The following is a 22,830-nucleotide window of genomic DNA, read 5'->3' as shown; positions in this document are numbered from 1 at the left end:
CCCAGCTCCTTCTCTCCCCCTCACACGGGTCTGTTCGTCAGTCACTGACCACCATGGCGCAGCTCCCCGCTCTTCTCGCTGTATACGTGGCGTTTCATTTTGTTCTCTCGGCATCTCTTCACGTCACCGCAGCAGCAGCAGCAGCAGCAGCAGCTCCGGGTGTCGTAGGCAGCGCTAACGTCCAGTCTCTTCTGCAGCCGTATGACCTGTTGTATTACAGCGGGGTTCGAGCTTACTTTGGTCAGGAGTGGCAGAAAGCTGCGGAGCTGCTGGAGAAGTCCATCCTGACCAAGGAGTCTCTGCTCAGTGTCCGCAGACAGTGTCATAAAGACTGTCTGAACACAGGCAGAGAAGCACTGCACAACCTGGGTGAGTTATCACGTAGGAAATATTCTGTAATGTGTGTGTGTGTGTGTGTTAGAGTTTTCCTCTCCAGGACCCTCTCTGGTATAAACACGTACCCAGGGCCGGCCCAAGCCTCCATGGGGCCCTAAGCAAAATGTGATTTTGGGGCCCTCGGTTATTGCCAACTATAATGATTATTGATCATTCACACACCTACTATACTAAAGCTATTCTACTTATTCTACTCTGTCACGAATACGCTTGTAAAACTAAATGTGAGAACTTTTTGTTTGACGCAAGATTTGCAAATTTACAGAAAAATCTTTCAATTAATATTTGGCAAAATCAGTAACTCCCCCTACTGGCAACACAGAGAATCAATACATAAAACCAAACGGTTTATAAATAAAATATTAAGATATTAAGGTCTGAAAATCTAAAAATGTGCACAATCTTTGGGGGGGATTCAAAATACACTCCTGTAATACAAAGATTTGACTTTTATATGTAAAAAAAACACAGCATTAAATAAAATGAACAAATACTTCAATAATAAATGTAAATCAACAGAGGCACCCGGAACAATGTCATAAAAATGGTTAATAAATAAAACATTAAGTTAAATAATCACATCTGACCACTATGTAAAGACTGTGAAAAAGCTTTGGTAAAAATGGGGAGAAAAATTCTAAATAAACTACAGCAATCCTAACTTTTATTTATTTTTTGGCTTAATTGCTCTCTTTTAGGTTTCGTGGGTTAGCCCCGTGACCACTAGAGGGCCCTCTAGTGGTCACGGGGCTAACCCACGAAACCTAAAAGACCTCGGTGTTTTGAATTTGAATGTAGTAACCGTTTTTGGCCACATTCTTACATATGGCACCTTTAAGACAAATATGAATATGAAGACCGTTGGAAAGATTTTTTTTTAAAGCTGAAATGATACATATTATATCTTGAATTGTTTACATGTAATGTTACAAAAACATTAATGACATCACCAACAATGCAGTTACAAAAACATGCTCATTTACTTTACTAAATTATTTAATAACATGTTGCAATGTCACAATAACGTTGAGATCAAACTATTTGTATATTGCTCCATCATGGCCATGGTTCTGTTACGTGTACCACAAGTGGTACGCGAGCTTCCTTTGGTGGTACTTTGAGGAAAATGTTTTTAACTTACTTCTTTTGTGTTGTCAGACTCTGAGGAGGGAAGCCTGTGGGACCTCGGGGCCTTGGACTGGGTGCAGCAGAGAGCTGAGTGTTTGCGGTTCTGTATCGGACGCTCTGTCACTCCTGCAGCGCAGCTTCCTGTTTCAGCAGACATAGAGTATGAATTTGGCACTCGCAACCCTTACAACTTTCTGCAGGTCACATACTACAAGGTGAGCTGCGGTCAGAGGTCAAAGACATTCTCATGACGGATCATTTCTCATGTCACAGCTGTATGTCCGTGTGTGACACTCCTGTCCTCATTCACACTCTCTCCACTTTATCCACTTCAGTTGGAAAAGCTGCAGAAGGCGGCGTCAGCAGCTCACACGTACTTTGTGGCCAACCCCAGTCACCTGGAGATGAGGAACAACATCGAGAAGTACAGGAGGATGGAAGGAGTGACCGAAGAGGCCTTTCAGGACAGAGAGTTCGTGAATGAGAGGCACTGGGTGAGGAAGGCTGTGGAGAGAATGGGGAGATGGGGAGCCATTCTTTCCAAGAGTGTCTCACTGGCATAGATAAAGGAATTATGACAGCACCATCACATTTTCAATCTACAACAGAGCTTGAATCCAGCCCCAAAATGCATTACAACATGGAAATAAATCTGTAATAAATAGAAACATGAGGCTTTATACAGAACCACCATTAAAGAGGACCTAGACAGGAAGTTCCAATTAACGCTGTTTTTTAGTGTGTATCTGCGTCATTACCTCGTTTACGAAGCCCAGAAGTTTCGAAACAAACAGTTCAGCCACTGCTGAGAACACTGTGTTTTATTGTAATCTCGGGCTCAGCGAGATCTCCCTTCTGGTTACGTAAACAGCATTTCTCCTGAACAGCAGATCGTCCTGCTCCGGGCACTAGTCCGGGCACATCCGGTTGCGTACATTGAACCACAGAAGAAGAATAACGTCCGTTGTGGAGGTGTTTCACGAGCGACAGTGTCTTCTGACTCTGGGTCTGACTCTGGGTCAAAGGTCTTCAAAGGTCGTCAAAGGGACTGAGGCGGGGAGTCGTGAAGAAGCTATTTTTAAACACTGTTAAAACAATGTTTTGATCATGAGTAGCAGTGCATCCACCGTTCCAGTGGGGGGAGCTGCGCTTCTGAGAGCGGGTGTGCTAATTATGTCACTTCCGGGTATTGGCCAATCACAAGACAGTTGGGAAGGCTCTAAGCTGGCTGGCCAATCACAACACACTCTTTCTTCTGGGTGTGAGGTTTATGTCTGAAATATCGCGGCTGAGGAGAGCGTCAGTAAGGAGAGATTTCTATCGGCTCGTTTACAGCAACTAGGAGGTTTTTGAGCATAAAAACAAGTTAATGTATGTAAGTAGACCTCTATAACTAACATATATGTGCAACAGGACCACTCTATGTGAGCTTTAACTAATCATCCCCAACAGGTTGTCTTTACTGTCTTCCCATACTACGCTTATGCTTAGAGTTACATCCAACATAACGTAACTCATGATAGTAAGTGCATAATCATTCATGAAAAAAATCACACATTTCTTTGAGTATTGTTTACAGTAATTGAGACATTATTTTTGGTAAATGAGACGAAACACAAGGATTGAGATCCTCTCTTGTAGCCCCAAAAGAAAAGTGATTATGCAATCACACAGTGCCAAAGTTAACTGAATGTATCGAAAAAGAAATGTGTTGGAGTTGTTATTATGGTGAACCAATCATAGCTCGAGGGACTGAATTCCTCTCTCACCTTCACTTTCTGGTATTCAAACATGTTGGAGTCCAATCCTGGTTTTAGACCTCTGTCTGAACAGCGTTTGTACATTCAGAGACACTTGTTATAACATGATAAGACTTGACTGAAATACGTTTTTGAATAGCCCATGCAATGGCATCTGCTTATGCCTCACACATAATTCTCAAACCCATTTAACCCAGGTCCTTTATGATGGTGCAGTCCTGCTGGAGGCCGCCTTTGACTGGACGCAGGCGTCCGATAAATGGAAAGAGTGTGTGAATGAAACTCTGCGACAGACAGAGGAGTGCAGGGTGCAGTGTGAGGTGTCCACCCAACGGCTGCCTGAGGACAGGGGAGTGAATAGTGTTGACGGTGTGTTCGAGAAGGCTGCAGGTAAGAACAAAATACAAAAGACTGAATTTTCTGTTGAGTTACCAGGGTCTGTGCAGGTTTCAACAAGTCACATTTAAAGGGACACTGTGTAGTATTTATGGGTTTATATGACCCAAAATCCACTTTTATATACATATTATGTCCTCCTGCATTGTCTAGTCGCTGTATAATAGTTTTTGTTTCATTTTCGTAGTGTTTCAAAAAGTCATGTAAAATAACACGGTCGCGGACCGCAGTTGCATAGCCACTGTTAGCAGAGAGACGCCATGTTTCTACCGGAGCCTGTAAGGACAAACGCGAGAGAACAGATCAAGCGTCTCTTTACTTGTAGCAGAAGTCCCGCCTCCTCTCTCTCCGCTTCGTCTGCTACGGCCGCGGTAGCTCCGCCCTCTCCCTCGCCTCACGAACCTCATCTGCTGACACGGAGAAAGACGACGAGGACGACATTTGACCGGCTGAGGACACCGTAGCGCTCAGGGAAGGGAGGGGGTGAGCAGAGGAGCAGTTCTTTGTTGTAAATTTCGGCCTCTCCTCTAGATGGCACTATAAACTACTTACTTCACCTTTAAGACTTTTTAAGACTTTTTTAAAGACCATAATGAATACAATTTAAGACCCATTTCAAATCCGTACTGGCAAAAAAGTACAAAAGACATAAAGGAAAATTGGAGCCACAAATCGTTGAACTTGCAATTTGGCTTCACTGTGGGCTTTCATTAAAGGTCACATAGAGTGGTCCTGTTGCACATATATGTGAGTTATGGAGGTCTACTTACATATATTAAGTTGTTTTTATGGTCAAAATCCTCCTAGTTGATGTAAACGAGCCGATTGAAATCTGTCCTTTTCGAAGCGCTTGTCAGTCACGCTATTTCAGCCATAAATCTCGCCCGAGAAGACAGAGTGTGTTGTGATTGGCCAGCCAGCGTAGAGCCTTCCCACCTGTGTTGTGATTGGCCAGGTATCTGGAAGTGACGTAATCTATCACGTCAGCTCTCAGAAGCACAGCTCCCCCCTCTGGAACGGTGGATGCACTGCTACTCATTATCAAAACATTGTTTTAACAGTGTTTAAAAATAGCTTCTTCACGACTCCTCGCCGCAGTCCCTTTTATGACTTTAAACGGGAGTCAGACCCAGAGTCAGAAGACACTGTTGCTCGTGAAACACCTCCACAACGGACGTTATTCTTCTTCTGCGGTTCAATGTACGCAACCGGATGTGCCCGGACTAGTGCCCGGAGCAGGGCGATCGGTTGTTCAGGAGAACCGCTGCTTACGTAACTAGTACGGGATTTTCAGTGATCTCGTTGAGCCCCGAGATTTCAATAAAACACAACGTTCTCAGCAATGGCTGAACTGTTTGTTTCAAACCGTCAGGGCTTTATAAACAAGGTAATGACGCAGATACACACCAAAAAAAACAGCGATAATAGGAACTTCCGGTCTAGTTCCGCTTTAAGTTTTCTCCGCTGCTATGCTAAGCTGAAACACACCACGGCGCGCACACAGCACACTAGCTAGTGGTGCTCGATAAATTGTCACAGGGCAGCACAGACGGCCTACTTTAGTTCCGTGTTGTAGTTATGTTAGGGTTAGAAACATTTCAAAGCGAGAGTGAAGTTTGTGCATGTTTTAAATAAAAGTAACGTTAATAGATTTCAAAACTGTATTTAAGACCTTTTATGAGATTTTAAATGTGCATTATGTAATAAATCTAAAGCAACTGGCCATAAAATCCTCCTAATATGTCACAGAGACTCAGGAATAACGTCCAAAATATTTACATTAAAAAATATATTTTGCAGACTGTAAATCATGTTTATGTTTTGAAATCATGTTTCGGCATGTGGCGCCACCTACCGCCGTCTACCAATCATTGCAGTCAGTAGAGTCTCAGCTGCCGAGCAACCACGGGTTGCCAGTTAGGTCAGAAAACGAAACCTAAAAGACCTCTGTATTTTGAATTTGGATGTAGTAACTGTTTTTTTTGCCACATTCTAACATATGGCACCTTTAAGACATTTTAAGGCCTTAAATTCAAATTATTGGATTTAAGACTATTTAAGACTTTTTGAGACCCCGCGGATACCCTGGTTACAGAGACAAAGAAATCACATAGCAGCTATTTTTTTGCATTTTCCCCCCCCCCCATCTAGCTCTTTCTCTCTCCCTGCTCGCATGCCGCCAGTACTGTGTGATTCAGGTTTCCACACGGCCTGGAAGGATCTCTGCTCAAGAAGACTACCTACCCACACAGCTGGACCATCTGCACATAGCTCAGTTTAAAGGTCAGGGTTTAAAATTATTGTCCATGATACTTTATATTTATTGTAAGGTGACGCTCGAGTACATGCACAATATGAAATATTGGTGAATATTCTTCACCTCACTGTCTTATATTTAAAAAGTGACACTTGTTTATACTTATTTAGCTTTCATACTTGCCAACAGCTGGTGATGTTGTTGGAGCGGTGCAGTCTGTGCGCGCCCTTCTCCTGTTCTATCCCTCTGACAAGGACTCTTTAGACAATCTGCAGCTCTACTATGAGACACTAGGAGGAGACACAGAGTCACAAGACATGCAGCCTTCTCAGGTAACACATCGAAGCCCATTATTCTGGTGACAACAATGATTTAAGTTCCTCAATGTATTTTCTCAATTATTACACTGTATTAAGTCACTAAAACCGCATTCTTTAAGCCATAGACGTATATGAGTGATTTCACACATAGACCTCATTTGAAATGTAATCCTGCATGACCACCAAGCGTGTTTGTGTTTGTTGCACAGGAGATCGTCAGATACGTCAGTCAATCTTTGCAGGAAAAGAAGCTGCTGTATTTTGGGGTGGAGAACCTTGACTTCTCTTTCACTGACCCAGTAAGTTCTGAGGTCAATTAGACGCAAAGGGTTTTTTAACTTAAAAAAACAAAACATTTCTAGAGTTTAATCATCTTTGTCCATGAAGGACCTTTGGACTCCAGAGGAAGTCGTCCCTGAATCACTGAGGGACGCCTGGAGGTGAGACAGACGGAGACAAGTGAATCGCTCACTGCAGCATCAGGTTGTTACTGAAGTTACTGATTTGTGTGTGTCTTTTACTTTTTAGAGCTGAACAAGAGAAAATGAATGAGAAAATGAAAGACGGTGATCATCAAGAGGAAGTGGACGACAGTGGCTTTTTCTCAGGTCAGTCATTCTTGCTGGGTTTTTTTGTTTTTGTTTTGAGCCTGTGGCACTTCACAATAGTTTATTAACACACCAGGTGGTCCAGTCCCTCGCGTGGGTGTAACCATCACCATGGACGACGAGAAGATGAACGGGACCAACCGTGTAGCACTGGACGGCGTCATGACTGAGACGGAGTGCGACAGCATACTGCAGTTAGCCACAGTGAGTGCAGATTAGCGGCGGATTAGATCATATCAGACAGAAGCAGGAACACGTTCAACTTCCAATTGTGCTCGTCTCTGATAGGCCGCGGCGTCGGCTGGAGACGGTTACCGAGGACGACGGTCTCCACACACACCGCACGAGACGTTTGAAGGCCTGACTGTGCTCAGGGCTGTGAAGGTAGACGCATTTTGTATTATAATCAAACATTTCAGCTTTAAAAAAATTTGTCTTAAAGGGACACTGTGTAGTATTTATGGGTTTATATAACCCAAAATCCACTTTTTTATACATATTATGTGCTCCTGCATTGTCTAGTCGCTGTATAATAGTTTTTGTTTAATTTTCGTAGTGTTTCAAAAAGTCATGTAAAATAACATGGTCGCGGGCCGCGGTTGCATAGCCACTGTTAGCAGAGAGACGCCATGTTTCTACCGGAGCCTGTAAGGACAAACGCGAGAGAACAAATCAAGAGTCTCTTTACTTGTAGCTGAAGTCCCGCCTCCTCTCTCTCCGCTTCGTCTGCTACGGCCGCGGTAGCTCCGCCCTCTCCCTCATCTCACGAACCTCATCTGCTGGCAGAGGAGCAGTTCTTTGTTGTAAATTTCAGCCTCTCCTCTAGATGGCACTATGAACTACTTACTTCACCTTTAAAGGTGCCATATGTAAGAATGTGGCCAAAAACAGTTACTACATTCAAATTCAAAATACTCGGGGTCTTTTAGGTTTCGTTTTCTGACATAACTGGCAACCCGTGGTTGCTCGGCAGCTGAGACTCTACTGACTGCAATGATTGGTAGACGGCGGTAGGTGGCGCCGCATGCCAAAACATGATTTCAAAACATAAACATGATTTGCAGTCTGCAAAATATATTTTTTAATGCAAATATTTTGTCTGTACTGTTGTTGTTGGTGAGTTCAGTTTGTTATATGAACATTATTCCTGAGTCTCTGTGACATATTAGGAGGATTTTATCATTTATTACATAATGCAGCTTTAACATATTTTATTAGGTAACGCACCTTTTCCTGTCTAATCTGCTTTACTGTCTCTGCTGTAACTTGTGACAAACCACCATGAGTTGCTTTGATAAATGTTCTTCAGAATTTGTAGTGAAAACAACAATGAATTAATTAAACATACCGTGTGTTTAAATGATAAACATTCAGACACAGCAAAAACACATCCTTCTTGGTGGATGTCATAAAGTAAATACGGTTTTCATGTTACAATGATATGCAGAGGTTTTTTAATGCTTCATATTGTTATTTTTAAAGTTGGCTCAGGACGGCATGATCAACCAGACAGACGCCAGGCTGCTACATGAGCTGGGCGAGCGAGCGCGAGACCTGCTGCATTCCTACTTCAGAAGCCCGTCAGGACTCCACATCTCTTTCACACACTTGGTCTGTCGCACCGCGATCACAGGTAGAACATTATTCACCTTAATGTGCGCTCATGTGGGGGAACTAGAACCACCGCAGCGTTTCTCAGTGTTGTGATATTTTCAGTTTAAACACGTTTTGTTTGATCGTGTGTGTTCTCAGGTGACCAGGAGGGCAGATCAGACCTGTCTCACCCGGTCCATGTGGACAACTGTCTCCTCGAGACAGACACCAAGCACTGCTGGAAGGAACCGCCAGCGTTCATACACAGAGACCTCAGGTGCACAAAAATAATCTCAATCACAAATAAATAGTTCATATTGCCATAAATATAAGTTTTTTTTTTCTGACTCTTTCAGGTAGAAGGAAATTAAATAGAGAAAATAAGAAATATATGTATTTTTATTTTGTTTGGGTTCTCTTTTTCAGTGCTGTTCTCTACCTGAATGACAACTTCAATGGTGGAGAATTATTTTTCACAACCCGGGACGCAAAGACAATAACAGTAAGTCACTTTTAGTCACCTCATCGCATTTCTTTTTTAACCAGAAATAATTTAATCTCAGGATATACTCTACCCTTCAAAAGTTTGGGGTCACCTATACAATTTGTTTTGTGTTTACCGTTAAAAGTCACACTTTTATTCACCAAAAGAGTTGCAAAATGAATAGAAGTCAAAATAATAATTTTGCCCTTCAAACTTTGCTTTCGTCAAAGAACCAGCAACACTGTTTTCAGCTGTGCTAACATCATTGCACAAGGGTTTTCAAGGGTTTTCTCATCATCCAATAGCCTTGTAAAGCCATTAGTAAACACAATGTACCATTAGAACACTGTAAATGGGCCTCTATACACCTATTCCATTAAAAACCAGACGTTTGCAGCTAGAATAGTCGTTTACGACATTAACAATGTATAGAGCAGGGGTCGACAAAACGTGGTGCCCGCGAGCACCTGGTAGCCCGCAGGCAGCCAATACAGTGCCCAGTGCAGGCTCACTTCACTTCACCTCACTTGCATGTATCCATATGTTCACTCATTAAAACTTCATTGATATTGTTTATAAAAACTGATAATCATTAGGAGAAAGCACTGCAATTAATGTGTATGTGTATGTAATTCATTTAAATGGTTAAAAAAGTGCATAAAATGTTAATATGGTAGCCCTCCATATTATTCTTTACCCTTCAGGCAGCTCTCGGTCTCAAAAATGTATGTATTTCTGATTCATTTAATGTTATATTCATTGACCCCAAACGTTTGAACGGTAGTGTATAATCCTGGCTGCCTTATTATTTGTTGGACCTTTTAAACTTTTACCTCTTCTTTTGCCTCCAGGCCAAAGTCAAACCAAGCTGTGGCCGACTGGTGGGCTTCTCCTCGGGTCCAGTAAACCCCCACGGAGTTACTGCAGTGACCAGCGGCCGACGCTGCTCGCTGGCCCTGTGGTTCACGAAAGACAAGATCTACAGGGACATGGTGAGCGCTGACCTTCCTCTCGTATGAAACCTGTCTCCTGCAGTCACGTGGGTGTTTTGACTCAGGTGTTGGGTACGATCGGCTGCAGAGAGAGAGAGAGAGAGAGAAAAACACACAAATTTAGTGGTTGCTTTGTCACTTCCTGGTCTGTGGTCATGTCATGTCAGTGTCCTTTAGTTCCATCATAATGAGCATTCACTTATATCACATCAGTCTGTTAAAAATTGAGGATAAAGACACATTTTCTGTAGGAATTACATTTGAGAAGACAAATTGCATTTGTAAATATAAACAAATACCAGACGATCTTCTAATGATGATTCTTGTGTATTTGTGGAGCCAAACACTCACTCTGAAATAGTGTCTGTAGCTTCAGTGAGATAGTTCAAACATCTGTTTTGACTGTTCACACCATTAACACATGCTCCTGGATGTGTCTCCTGTCTTCACTTGTGATTGAATCTCACGTTCACGCCACGTATGCAAATTACGCGTGGGCGTCATTGTCTGTTTGCGTGAAGAAAAGTGTGTTTTTAATGAGGCCGACTGTGCAGAGGTGTCCATACTTCTGTGTGTGTGTACGTGTGCGTTTGCGAACAAAGAGTCAGAGGAGATGAGCAAATCAAAGCACAACTCGTGCTACAGTGACGTTAAAATGAGACGCCATGTGGCAATAAGTGTTAATATCACAGCAGTGACTATGAAAATAAGACAGTGCATGAGCCCTGACAATTAAATACATACTGTAAAGTGTTCAGCACGTCAGAGAGACGTCATGTTTCCATAAAGAATGTGATTTCTGATTGGATCTGAACTACCAGGGTCCACTTGGGATTGGATAATCCAGGACAGATTTGAACAGGGCCAGTGAGATAAAAGCCTGAAAACATAATCTCAGTACAGAACAGTGACCTTTCAAAGGTTTGGCTGCTGCAGCATCATTTGGTCTGTTTTGATCAGGAGATTATAGTGATCAATAATGTTAGTAACGTTTATTTAGCTGTGTAGTGACTCAGTTTTAGCTTTTCACAATTAGCCTCAATGTTTACCGTTATCAGGGGCGCAGCTTGTGAACAGGCAAGGCAGGCAACTGCTTGGGGCCCCGAGCCGATAGGGGGCCCCCCAACACTCGGAGCCTGAGGGCTGTTTTTACTGAAATGTGCAGTGAGCAGCCGCCTCCCCGTCCCCCTTAAACAACAATGACATGTCAGTAGTAAACCTCCCTAAAGGGGCCCCACCTCACTTTAACCTGTGTGAAGTTATCGTTCTGCAAGTTGGAAAATGAAGAGGATTATTTACAGTGTAATGCATATCTTTATTACTCAGTTTATATATGTTTTTGTTCAGTTATTTACAGTATTTTATTGTTCTTTATATTTATATTGTTTTATAATGTGGGTTCTTTACAGTGTCATGTATTTTTTTTACTAAGTTTATATAGTTTTCTAAAAGCTATTTACAGTATTTTATTGTTCTTTACATTAAACCTTTACGAAAAACCTTGTAATTTAAAAGTATGTGAAAATATACATTTTATATTTTCACATACTTTTTAATTACAATGTTTTTCCATGTTATTTCATTCATTTGGAAAAAAAATAATATTTTGAACTCATACATTTTTCCTTGGTGTCAGATTATTTAGAACATAATGTTGATGAACACTGGTTGGAAGGAAGGGCCCCCTGGGAATTTTTGCTTAGGGCCCCTACAGACTCTAGAATCGCCTCTGACCGTTATCTACATTTATCCCTTGTCGCTCCAGTGGATGCTTTTTTTTGTATTTATGCTGATGTAGACTTCATACTAATGACTAACCATAGTTAAAACAAATGTTTTTGCTTATTATTTCAGAAAGTACAAATATCAAATGCACAATAACTCTAGTACGGATATAAATCTTATGATTTTAGCCACAGGAAATGTTCTTATCTGTATGTCACTGCTGTACTTTTGTCTCCGTCCCTCAGGAGCGGGAGGAAGCAGAGGCCTTGTGGGAGGCCGATGGACATAGTGTGGTGAAAAAGGAAGAGGACGAGGGAAAAGGAAGCGCTACCACCAGGAATGCTCGGAGCCAAGCAACAAAGGAGAAGAACAGAGGGAGAGGCAGGGTGACGGGGGGTAAAGATGAGCTGTGAGAACCACAGTGAACCTTAAAAGACTAAAAGTGGAACACATTACACCAGCCATGAACACTTCACATTATCTTTCCGTTTTTGTTTTTTTCTACAAACACATTCGCTCTCCTCATCCTGCTGCATTTTTGTGTAAAGCATGCATGTATATACTGTATTTATATTGTATATGATGAAGGTAAGTGAGGGAAACCACTGTCCTGTCCTCTCTGAATTGAATTGACGAGAATAAAATAATGAATGTGACTTTTAACCAGTGCGAGAGCCAGGCTGTGTAATCTGTTACACCCTCTGTGGCTGACAGTTGATCAAAATTTAAAGGTGCATTATGTAATAAATCTAAAATCCTCCTAATATGTCACAGAGACTCAGGAATAATGTTCATATAACAAACTGAACTCACCAACAACAACAGTACAGACAAAATATTTGCATTAAAAAAATATTTTGCAGACTGCAAATCATGTTTATGTTTTGAAATCATGTTTTGGCGTCATGTGGCGCCACCTACCGCCGTCTACCAATCATTGCAGTCAGTAGAGTCTCAGCTGCCGAGCAACCACGGGTTGCCAGTTACGTCAAAAAACGAAACCTAAAAGGGCTCGGTATTTTGAATTTGAATGTAGTAACCGTTTTTGGCCACATTCTTACATATGGCACCTTTAAAAAAAAAAAGAAATGAAAGGATAACATTACTCTTCAGTTTCCTGTAAAGAGCACAAGCATGTGATAAGATATGTGATTAATGACGGTAACACAGCAGTGTGGAACTAAAAGTCATTACATCAGTATGATGCATCAGAAAAACCTGGCAGTAAGAGGCAGACGTGGGGGAAAAGAGAAGCAGACAGAGAGGTGCACAGGAGGGAAAAGGATAGAAATAGAGAGATTAATGTTAATCCCTCATGAATGAGTGCATTTGTTTATGAAGCTTAAAAAAAACCTCCCATTTAGAATATGGAATAATAATCCGGCAAGAGATGATTTAGTCATTCACGTCCAGTGGAGTGACACTCAACCACCCTCTTCCGTATCTTATCCCTCCCATTACAACCAGTGCCTCCTGTCCAGTCAGCCCCCCCCAACCCCCCCCCCCCTCTCTGCTTTTCGGCTCGTACCATTTACGGCCCACATTAACACTCTCACTCCCCCCCCTGTGTTATAATCCCCCACAGCAGCAGAACTGGGTCGGCAGGACCGTTTTAATGGAGCCTTGGGTTTAACCTTTTTCGCCTTCCTCACATGCTGAAGCCATTCGTTTCACTCAAAGTCTGCATTAATCTGCCTATAAGTGGGTGTCATGTCTATATAATGGATCTAAAGATGTCCACCTCTAGTTTTAACACCGCGCAGAAAAGCATCAAATTCACGGCTTTATTGTGATGTCACCTTTACATGTTTTACACGGTTAACGGAAATGACGTCAGGTCCCAACACCTCAGTTATAAAAGTGAAACAACAACGTCCTGATGTCACAGTATGTGGAGCGATCACTCATCCCTGATGTTGCAACTTCCACGCGTTAACTGTCCTATCTGTGACCCACGCTGCTTATTGTTTGTCTCCCTGGATGACGCTTTTCACCACTTTTTTAGGTGTAATCGTGAGATGAGACAGAAAAACAAAACGAGGATCAAAAATTCCTGCCTTAATTCTACATTAATGTCACAATATATCTTTTAATCCAGTCAGCCCCACCCCCTCTCACACTCATCCTTAACCTCATTTATTCAAAACAAGGTCAGCGATTCAGTGACCCTTAAACAATGGACTAAACAAAATCTACGCTCAAACTTCTCTTTGTCTCTTTGTAACGCTGCATCAATACTGTGCCGTGCTGTATCATTGAAGGCACTAATGATTATAATAGTAATGATTTTATTTACATATCGCCTGTAAAAACAAGTTTACCAAGTGCTTTGGCAGACTAAGCAAAACCAGGATACTCGGGGAGAGAAACAAGAGAAACGTGGCGGCGGCGCAGCTGCAAAATTCACCCACCATATGTCAATATGACCAAAAGCAAGAGAGGAATAAATCCGGGAAGAAAGGGCACGCAAAAGCAAGAGCAAATACAAGTATATAAATAAAAGCAACAATCGCTGTCTTAACGCAAGAAAAAAAGATTTAGAAAAATGATGTTGTTCCTTAAAAATATGTTAGTTTTCTTGACGTGAAAGAGATTGTGCAACATCACTAGTGTTTGTCTATGTGTGCGCTCACAGATCTGTGTTCTCGTTCTTTTAAAGGACATCCTGTGTGAGCGCACACATAAGTATGTGTCGCTCGTCCTGTATCCCAGTCTGACACCAGCACGTGTTGTTCAGGTGGTGTGAGGCTCCGCCTTCTCATGTCCACCCCTCTGTCTGTGAGAAGGCAACTGGAAGTAGGTGGAAATAGTTCTCAGATCCGTCTGCAGCATGCATCGCGTAAAGCGAACGAACCGGACGTATGTGGGATGACGGTGGTGCACAGTGTGCGATTAATACCCATTATGTAGCAGTATTGGCTATATTCCCTGTCAGGTGTGGGCTTGTGTGTGGGGCCTTTTCCACAGCGCCATTTGGAAAGCAATGAATTAATACATTAAAAATACACAATTAGAAATAAAATAATTGACATTTTGTCTGGTTAAAAAGGATAAGACAGCATGCAAAGTGTATTATGTATGTAGATCATATATGTAAAGCTGAAATTACAATTTTTTGGGGAAAAAAACGTGTTTTCCAATTACACTGTAACATGTTTAGACCCCCCAGACCCCCTGTATTTCGCACAGTGGTGGTACAGGTCTTACATTTTAGATTATATAATCTCTCTCTGGTCAGTCTCTGGTTAGAGTGTTAATGTCACTCTAATAACAAGGAGAATTCAAGATGAAGACATCACTGGTGGTGATGTGGTCATGAACTTTGGGTTATGACCGAAAGAACAAGATCCCGGATACAAGCGGCTGAAATGAGTTTTCTCCGCAGGGTGGCAGAGCGCTCCCTTAGAGATAGGGTGAGGAGCTCTGTCACCCGGGAGGAGCTCGGAGTAGAGCCGCTGCTCCTCCACATCGAGAGGAGCCAGCTGAGGTGGCTCGGGCATCTGTATCGGATGCCCCCTGGACGCCTCCTTCGGGAGGTGTTCCGGGCATGTCCCGCCGGGAGGAGACCCAGAGGAAGACCCAGGACACACTGGAGTGACTACGTCACTCGGCTGGCCTGGGAACGCCTTGGGGTCCCCCGGAGGAGCTGGAGGAAGTGACCTGCTAGAGGGAAGTCTGGGCTTCCCTTCTCAGACTGCTGCCCCCGCGACCCGGCCCCGGATAAGCGGAAGAAGATGGATGGATGGATGGATGGATGGACATCACTGGTCTTTGCATAGTAGCAGTAAATAGCTCTCTATAGTGACCCTGTGTCTGTGTCTGTGCACCTGCTGTCAAAACTGTTCTTTTGTTTGCTGTTTTTTTTTTTTTTATGCTCCATCTCAACGCCCTTCCTCCAAACTCAGGGTCGACTCAAAATAGCCAAAACAACCAGACTGCTCCTGTCGTCGGCTCACTCGTGTGAGCAAAGGTCAACGCTTTAAATCTGCATTTATTCACGCTGAATGACAGAAAACCCCCCAGAAAAACAGCACACACACACACACACACATCAGCTTTTTTTTTTCTTTCATAACAGAAATGAAGTTAGAAGTACTCAAAAGTAGTCCAAAATCTACAGCAGCTGGGGCACAAGGATGCTGTTTAGTCGTCTGAATCTTTTACCCTCAGGGACTCACTCAGAAAGTCATTATGTGATACTTCCACTTGAAAAGTAGACGACAGCAATTAAACAAAATAACGTGCATCACTGACATGTTGTGAACTCTGCATGAGGCAGATTAGATGTATTCCTTTGCTCGGGCAGTACAGTGGAGCAGAGGTTACTGGTTTGAATTCTGTTGTGAGTTTACATGTGGAAACTTTACTCCGGTTCCTCCTCATCATCCCTTTCATATTGTGTTGTAGGTTCATGGAGAAGTTTAAACTGACTTACAGGTATTTTACAGGTGTCAGTGGTTGTTGGTGGAAAGTAACGAAATACATTTACTCAAGTTACTGTGTTGAATATTTTTTTTTTGTGTATTTTGTATTTTTTAAGTACAATTTATAATCAGGATTTTGTATTTTACTTGAGTACGTATTGACTCAAGTATTGTACTTAGTTACTTTATAAATCCTATCTGTTACTGAGTAAAAATAAAAATACACTACAATATATATATGTAGGTCTTCATGTACTACAATACAGTACAATGAAGACCTACAGGGGGTAAATATACACCAGAACCAGACAAATGATGATGTGATTATCACCAGCACTGACGCGTGAACATGGAGGGCGTGGCCAACAGTGACGTAATATCCTGTGTGAGCTCCAAAAAAGTTTGGGATTTCTGACCCCTTGTTATATTTCTACTACCCTCACACCCCACGCAAAGTAACTAAGTAACTTTTACTTAAAGGTGCATTATGTAATAAATGATAAAATCCTCCTTATATGTCACAGAGACTCAGGAATAATGTTCATATAACAAACTGAACTCACCAACAACAACAGTACAGACAAAATATTTGCATTAAAAAAAATATTTTGCAGACTGCAAATCATGTTTATGTTTTGAAATCATGTTTTGGCATGTGGCGCCACCTACCGCCGTCTACCAATCATTGCAGTCAGTAGAGTCTCAGCTGCCGAGCAACCACGGGTTGCCAGTTACGTCAGAAAAGGAAACCGAAAAGACCTCGGTATTTTGAATTTGACCACATTCTTACATATGGCGCCTTTAGAGTACATTTCAAATGAACTACTTTTGCTTCTACTTGAGTAATATTTCATCAAAGTATTGGTACTATTACCTGAGTACAATATTTTAGTACTTTTTCCACCTCTGTATGTTAGCCCTGTGACTCGCTGGTGACTATAAGACGATGAATGGACCACGTCTGTCAAAAGCAAAGGCCTCACTGCTAAAGGTGCAGTTCATAGAGCTTTGTTGGACACACACGCACGCACGCACGCACGCACGCACGCACGCACGCACGCACGCACACGCACACACACACACACACACACACACACACACACACACACACACACACACACACACACACCTGTGACTCAAGCCTTTCATTTTCACTGCTCAATCATCTTGTCTCAAAGATTTCATTTCAGGAGCTGATTTCAAGGACTTGATACCAGGTTGTCTGGGTGAAACGTGGACTCTAGTGTCTAAACTAATCTACTGCCTGAAAGTGATATCCTGTTTATGGATCACTTGTTACATAACAGGTGATTTACTTTGTTAGATAATGTGAAACTGCAGTGGGACGCAAATGAAAGGTCTGGTGTAAGAATTAGTGACATGTGATAATGAGACAGTGCAACAAAATGAGGACTCCTGTGTATGAGGCGCTGATTGTAAACAGCAACTTTTTGCCACATTTAGCAAAAAAACATGTATAAAAAACGTGAATTTTTTTAATGTTAGTTTTGACCAGATTTACAGCAATATTTGAGAATTTTGTGATATTTACTTCTCTTGTGAAAATATAATTTCAATGTTTAATCTGAATAAAAAAATCTAAATCTAAATATTAAATATTAAATATAAATGTTAAATATAACTATAAATCTTAATGTTAAATGTTAAATGTTAAATGTTAAATGTTAAATATAAATGTTAAATGTAAATGTTTCGTTTGAAACTAAATATTTAGCTAATATGCAAATTCACACTGCCGGTAACCGGATGTACCAAAATAAAATCAAAATCAACTTGAACATACTATCGTGATAATAACTATCTAAACTATGTAAACAAACTGTCAGGTCAAAACGTTTACATTAAAAACAGTATTTTTTATACATGTTTTTTTTGCTAAATGTGGCAAAAAGTTGCTGTTTATTTTAGCATGCGCAGCTTTACAATCTGTGCTCACTCCTCCCTTTACCAATAACATCAGGACACTAGAGGTAAGGAGGACGCAAACACTTTCAAAACTCTGTCCGTTTCCTCCTCCTTCTTCTTCGTTGCTTTATGCGTCAGGTTTTCTGTTGTAAGCTGCTGCTTCAAAAACACAACACAACACACATGCTCTGCTGTAGAAACACTGTGGCACAAGATGGTGGCCTTCACACAGCAAGGCCCTTTCACTAAAGTACATAAGGCTTCTTCTAAAACTCTGAAAACCAAATATGTTTTACAGCGATAATACACTCACACCTATGGGTCATCCATTTCTGCAAATAACCCCGCTAAATGTTATACAGTGGACATTTTAGGAAGTATTTAAGTATTGCCATTAGATCAGGGGTCTCAAACTCAAATGACCTGGGGGCCAAAGCGCATCTATTAAGGTCAAGAGGGGGCAGGCTAGAGAACGAAAAGTGGGAAAAAAACAACAGACGTTTATTTTAAATGACATAAATAATAGTGTGGACAACTGTAATTAAAATTAAAAGGAGCCGTATAGGGGCCACTGCCATTCGTGGCTCGGGCCCTAACAAGTTTATTTATATATGTAATTGAATGTTGTATATGATACATTTAATAATGGGATAATTATGACCAAATTTTATTATTACTGTTATAAAAACATTGCTATCAAACATGTATTATATTCTATCACCTTGCTGACAGCTGTGCCTCAGCTACACACTGTGTTTAAAAGACGGTGAGGTCGTGGGCCATGTTTTCATTATAACATGATATTGAGTGGGGGGGGGGCGCATGTAATCGATTGGGGGGGCCGCCAGTTTGAGACCCCTGCATTAGAGGCTAAATCTAGGCCAAAACGAGCCAAATAGAGGGATCGGTGAATGTATTTGTATCTCAAGTTCCCTTTTTAATTACAAACATCGGATGAAAATGTGTATTTTGACAGTAAACTGTACTGTGTATCTGTGAGCGTTTTATGAATGGAGCGTAAAGATCATTCCCTTGAATCCTGCAGCCATGTCTTCCATTATCGGTGTATACTGCGTCATCTCTGCTCTGCCCCCAAATGTTCTAATATTAGCTTAACCTCAGGTTTACAAAACACAAACCCCTCTGCCAGTCACGTATCTATGAAAGTCTACCTCAGCACCATAAAAAGCCATGTTCCCAGGTTCCCTCTATTTATCTTCTTTCCCCTCCCCTTCATGATTTCCATCTCTTGGGTTTTTGATGCGGATTCACCCGAGCTTGTGTCTTGTGACCCGCTAACCATGATCTGCACCTTGTTTGGTTTCCCCCGCTGTCTCATTCACCCCCCCACCCCGGCCCGGCCCACTGCACTCCACTCCACTCCACTCCCCTCCAACCCCCTCTTTCTGTCCATCCCAGGGTTTTATCCCTTCATCACTGATCTCCCTTCATCCCTCCAATCCTCATCTGTTCCTCACAGGAGCAGTGGAGAGAGTGACGGAGGAATATCCGACTGTGAGTGATTCGAAACGCGAACGAGTGGGAGAAGCTAAAACTTATGAGGGAGAGCGTTGGAGCGAAGAAGAGTGACCCAAGATCAACCAACACACCTTGAGAGGAGTTTCCTCACTGGTGAGTAGAGTGTTTTACTCTATGTTTTAGTAGTTGACCGTGTGTGTGTTTGTGTGTGTGTGTGTCTTTCATTCTACTCAGTTGATCAGATTCAAAGGGTCAGATCGAAAAGTCTGAAAATACATTTTTAATATTTCTAGAATACCCCTAAGCTTGTTTTTAAGTGTTGTGTCAATATATTCTTTAAAGTCAAAAACGTTGCACACGTACATCATAAAGTATGGACATGCAAATCAACATTCTGTTGAAACTACACACTATACAAGCTTGTGTGTGTTTTATCTTTAGTTTAGTTTGTGGCACACACACACACACACAGCACAAGGATTTACATAGGATCAACACACACTGCACTGGTTTTTCATTGATACGCGGACTAAATAAACACATTTATTTATTTGTGTTCTGATTCCTATTACTGCCACACAAAATCTGCACAACAACAGCAACAACAACGATGGTAAACACTTTTGGAGGGATGCACTCTTATCATGAAAAGGGTGTAAAACAAAGAATCAATCTTACTCTTAATCAGCGCCGAAACAACGACTTGTTATTCACATTAATCCTGGGTTATTTGGATAAAATCTTCTATTACAGAGTGTGATCCCGTACTACAATGCAGATATATATCTGGATCGTGTAAGGGTTTAGTAAACTACTGAAAAACTGACCATGGATGAAAAGAACCAGACAGATATGTGATTTTTTTGCTGGGTTGGTCAACTCCAATATTACCATAAAGCATTTGTACACCTGGGGATTATTTACTAAACAGTTAACCACCAGAGGGTTAATAAAATAGCAAAAGCTTTATTTGAAGACAAGTCTGTTTTATATCTTATATGATGCATATACTACATATATATATACGGCTGCCCAACCTTGGTACAGCCCATCTGTTTGTACTGCTAGTATAGCAATTATAAGGCACTGCACCTATGACGTTATAGCTACAGTATTATTGTCTTTAAAATAAAACAAACGGGGACCATTTTCAAGAATTTTCACTCACAACTTAACAAATGATTTTGTCGGTGCAGGAAACACAGCACACACCGACCGGTGACTGGTGAAATGACATAAGTTAGTAAACTGCAGAACATCACCTCCCTCCATCATCACCATCTGCCCCCGCCCTCATTCTCATCCCACTATCTGCTCCCCCCATCCTTTTCCTCCATCTCTTATCCAGATGCAAAGAGCAGTCAGTAATCGGATGAGAGCAGATTTGATTCAAAAGGCTTCCCTTAAAATCTCAGCCAGTAGGATTTAGAACTCACTCGCCCCCCCCCCCTCCCCCTCCCCCCCCTCCCCCCTCTGCCTCCACTTTTCTCTCGCTGTGTTAATGCACTTCAACATCCACCAAAAACCTCAGCCGTCATTTAATCACACAGAACAATGGCAGGTTCCCAGGAACAGAATGGCAAAAGGGTAATAGTGCGACTAACTTTTTTTTTTTTTTTTAAAACACTCAAGCATTATTCATTACAACACTTATTTTCAAAGCAATTTCCCCATCTGGAACAAAGGCCTAAAATCCCCAGGGAGAATGGAGTATGGGTCGGCTTTAGACGGGACACACACACGCAGGATCTGCTGAGGTGTTCTGGAGCATTGAACTACAATTAACACCAAACAACATCCATTATCTACCGCTTTATCCTCCACCAGAGGGTCACGGGGGGTGCTGTGCCTATCTCAGCTGACATTGGGCAATAGGCGGGGTCACACCCTGGACAGTTCACCAGTCCATCACAGGACCACGTATAGAGACAAACAACCATTCACTCACACACTCACACACCTACGGTCAATTGAGAGTCACCAATTCACCTAATCCCCATATCTCATGTTTTTGTACTGTGGGAGGAAGCCGGAGAACCCGGAGAAAACCCACGCACACACGGGGAGAACATGCAAACTCCTTGCAGAAAGGCCCTTGTTTTCCGAAAGTTGTTCCAAACGTGGCTCGAACCCAGGAACCAGGGTCTTCTTGCTGCAAAGGCGAGAGTGCGAACCACTACACCAACCGTGGGCCCTCCACACAAAATCAACACTCTAATGTAAAAAAAATTTAATCTCCCATTCAATTTAGGCCAAAGTGACAAACAATTAAAGACAATCTCTTTCCTTTTACAGCGCCATTCTCACCTTCACTCCCCTCCTCTCCCTTTCACTTCAACCAAATTAGAGGCAAATCCACTGAGTCATGTGTTTTGACAGGGATACTCATTCAAATAGTGAGAAGGGGGGAGAGAGGGAGAGAGAGAGAGAGGCAGAGAGATTGCTGCAAACAATAAGATCATCTCAAGTATCCACTTCTGTCAGATTTTGAGGTAAGATAAAGAAGATATCATCACGGCAATTTGTAAGAGGAGCCGTTTGTGTTGACGGGGAGAGAGCGGAGTGTTTTCTGTTATTCTTGGGCTTTTTTTTTGGTGCCGTTTCACGATGAAGTCGCTGTCGTGTACTTTGTTTCTGTAAAATCAACACCGAGATCGTGACTCTGCCTTTTTCCGCTCGTGCCTCGATTGCATCTGTCACACCGTGTGGGTTTGTCCATTAGGTGATTGCTTCTTTAATTATGACATTACTAAATTCAATAACCATTAACATTATTCCTGTGTGCGCTGAAGTGTTAAGTGGAACACCCCCCCCCCCACTGTCAGTATTTGTGAATTTGTTGTGAAGTGCGAGGTGACTGGCTGAGGGCTGATACACTAAAATGACATTAAGCATTTCAGGACATTCTGGTTTGTGTGTACATTTCAGGGTGAGGATGTGTGCTCTCGACTTCAGCCGAAGAGCAAATACTTTTGCTGTTAATGTCATGCTCGAATATTCATGCGGTGCACATGTATTTGTGTGTGCGCGTGTGCGTGTCGGTGAATGCATGTGTAGGCGTGTTCTGTGGGTTTCTGTGTGCTCCTGCGTGTTTATAGTTTGCAAAGTAGACAAGGGCCAGTTTGACTTGCAAAATAGCACTTACTTGGAGTTTGGAGTTTAGAGAGGCTTTAAAATTGCTCAGGTAGGTGCAGGTGCAATTCTCGTACGGAGCCTCGACTCTTTTAAAATGATATTTTCCTGTAATTTGTCTCTTTTTTCCTTCCTCATTTCAGGGGTTATCTGCTCTCCCGACTTCTCTTCCCAGTTCTGCATTAGTGAACGTACCCGGCAACCATCACC

The 22,830-nt window shown here is 42.0% G+C and overlaps 1 protein-coding gene across 1 annotated transcript; it reads left to right on the top strand.

Moving 5' to 3' along the window:
- Positions 1-53: 53 nt before the first annotated feature.
- Positions 54-12,232, top strand: p3h3 (prolyl 3-hydroxylase 3; the record flags this gene model as incomplete). Its single annotated transcript, XM_083888309.1, has 16 exons — positions 54-369; positions 1,555-1,739; positions 1,860-2,018; positions 3,482-3,674; positions 5,832-5,963; positions 6,127-6,269; positions 6,467-6,556; positions 6,645-6,697; positions 6,786-6,865; positions 6,942-7,069; positions 7,154-7,249; positions 8,348-8,498; positions 8,618-8,735; positions 8,885-8,960; positions 9,794-9,934; positions 11,905-12,232. 16 exons carry the CDS (start codon positions 54-56, stop codon positions 12,070-12,072), a joined length of 2,229 nt encoding a protein of 742 aa, XP_083744435.1. The 3' UTR covers positions 12,073-12,232.
- Between the last annotated feature and the right edge of the window lie 10,598 nt (positions 12,233-22,830).

Source organism: Microchirus variegatus, assembly GCF_963457635.1.
Source record: "Microchirus variegatus genome assembly, chromosome: 1".
Lineage (NCBI taxonomy): Eukaryota > Metazoa > Chordata > Actinopteri > Pleuronectiformes > Soleidae > Microchirus > Microchirus variegatus.
The sequence above is the reverse complement of the archived record's forward strand: the minus strand, read 5'-3'. Positions and strand labels throughout refer to the sequence as shown.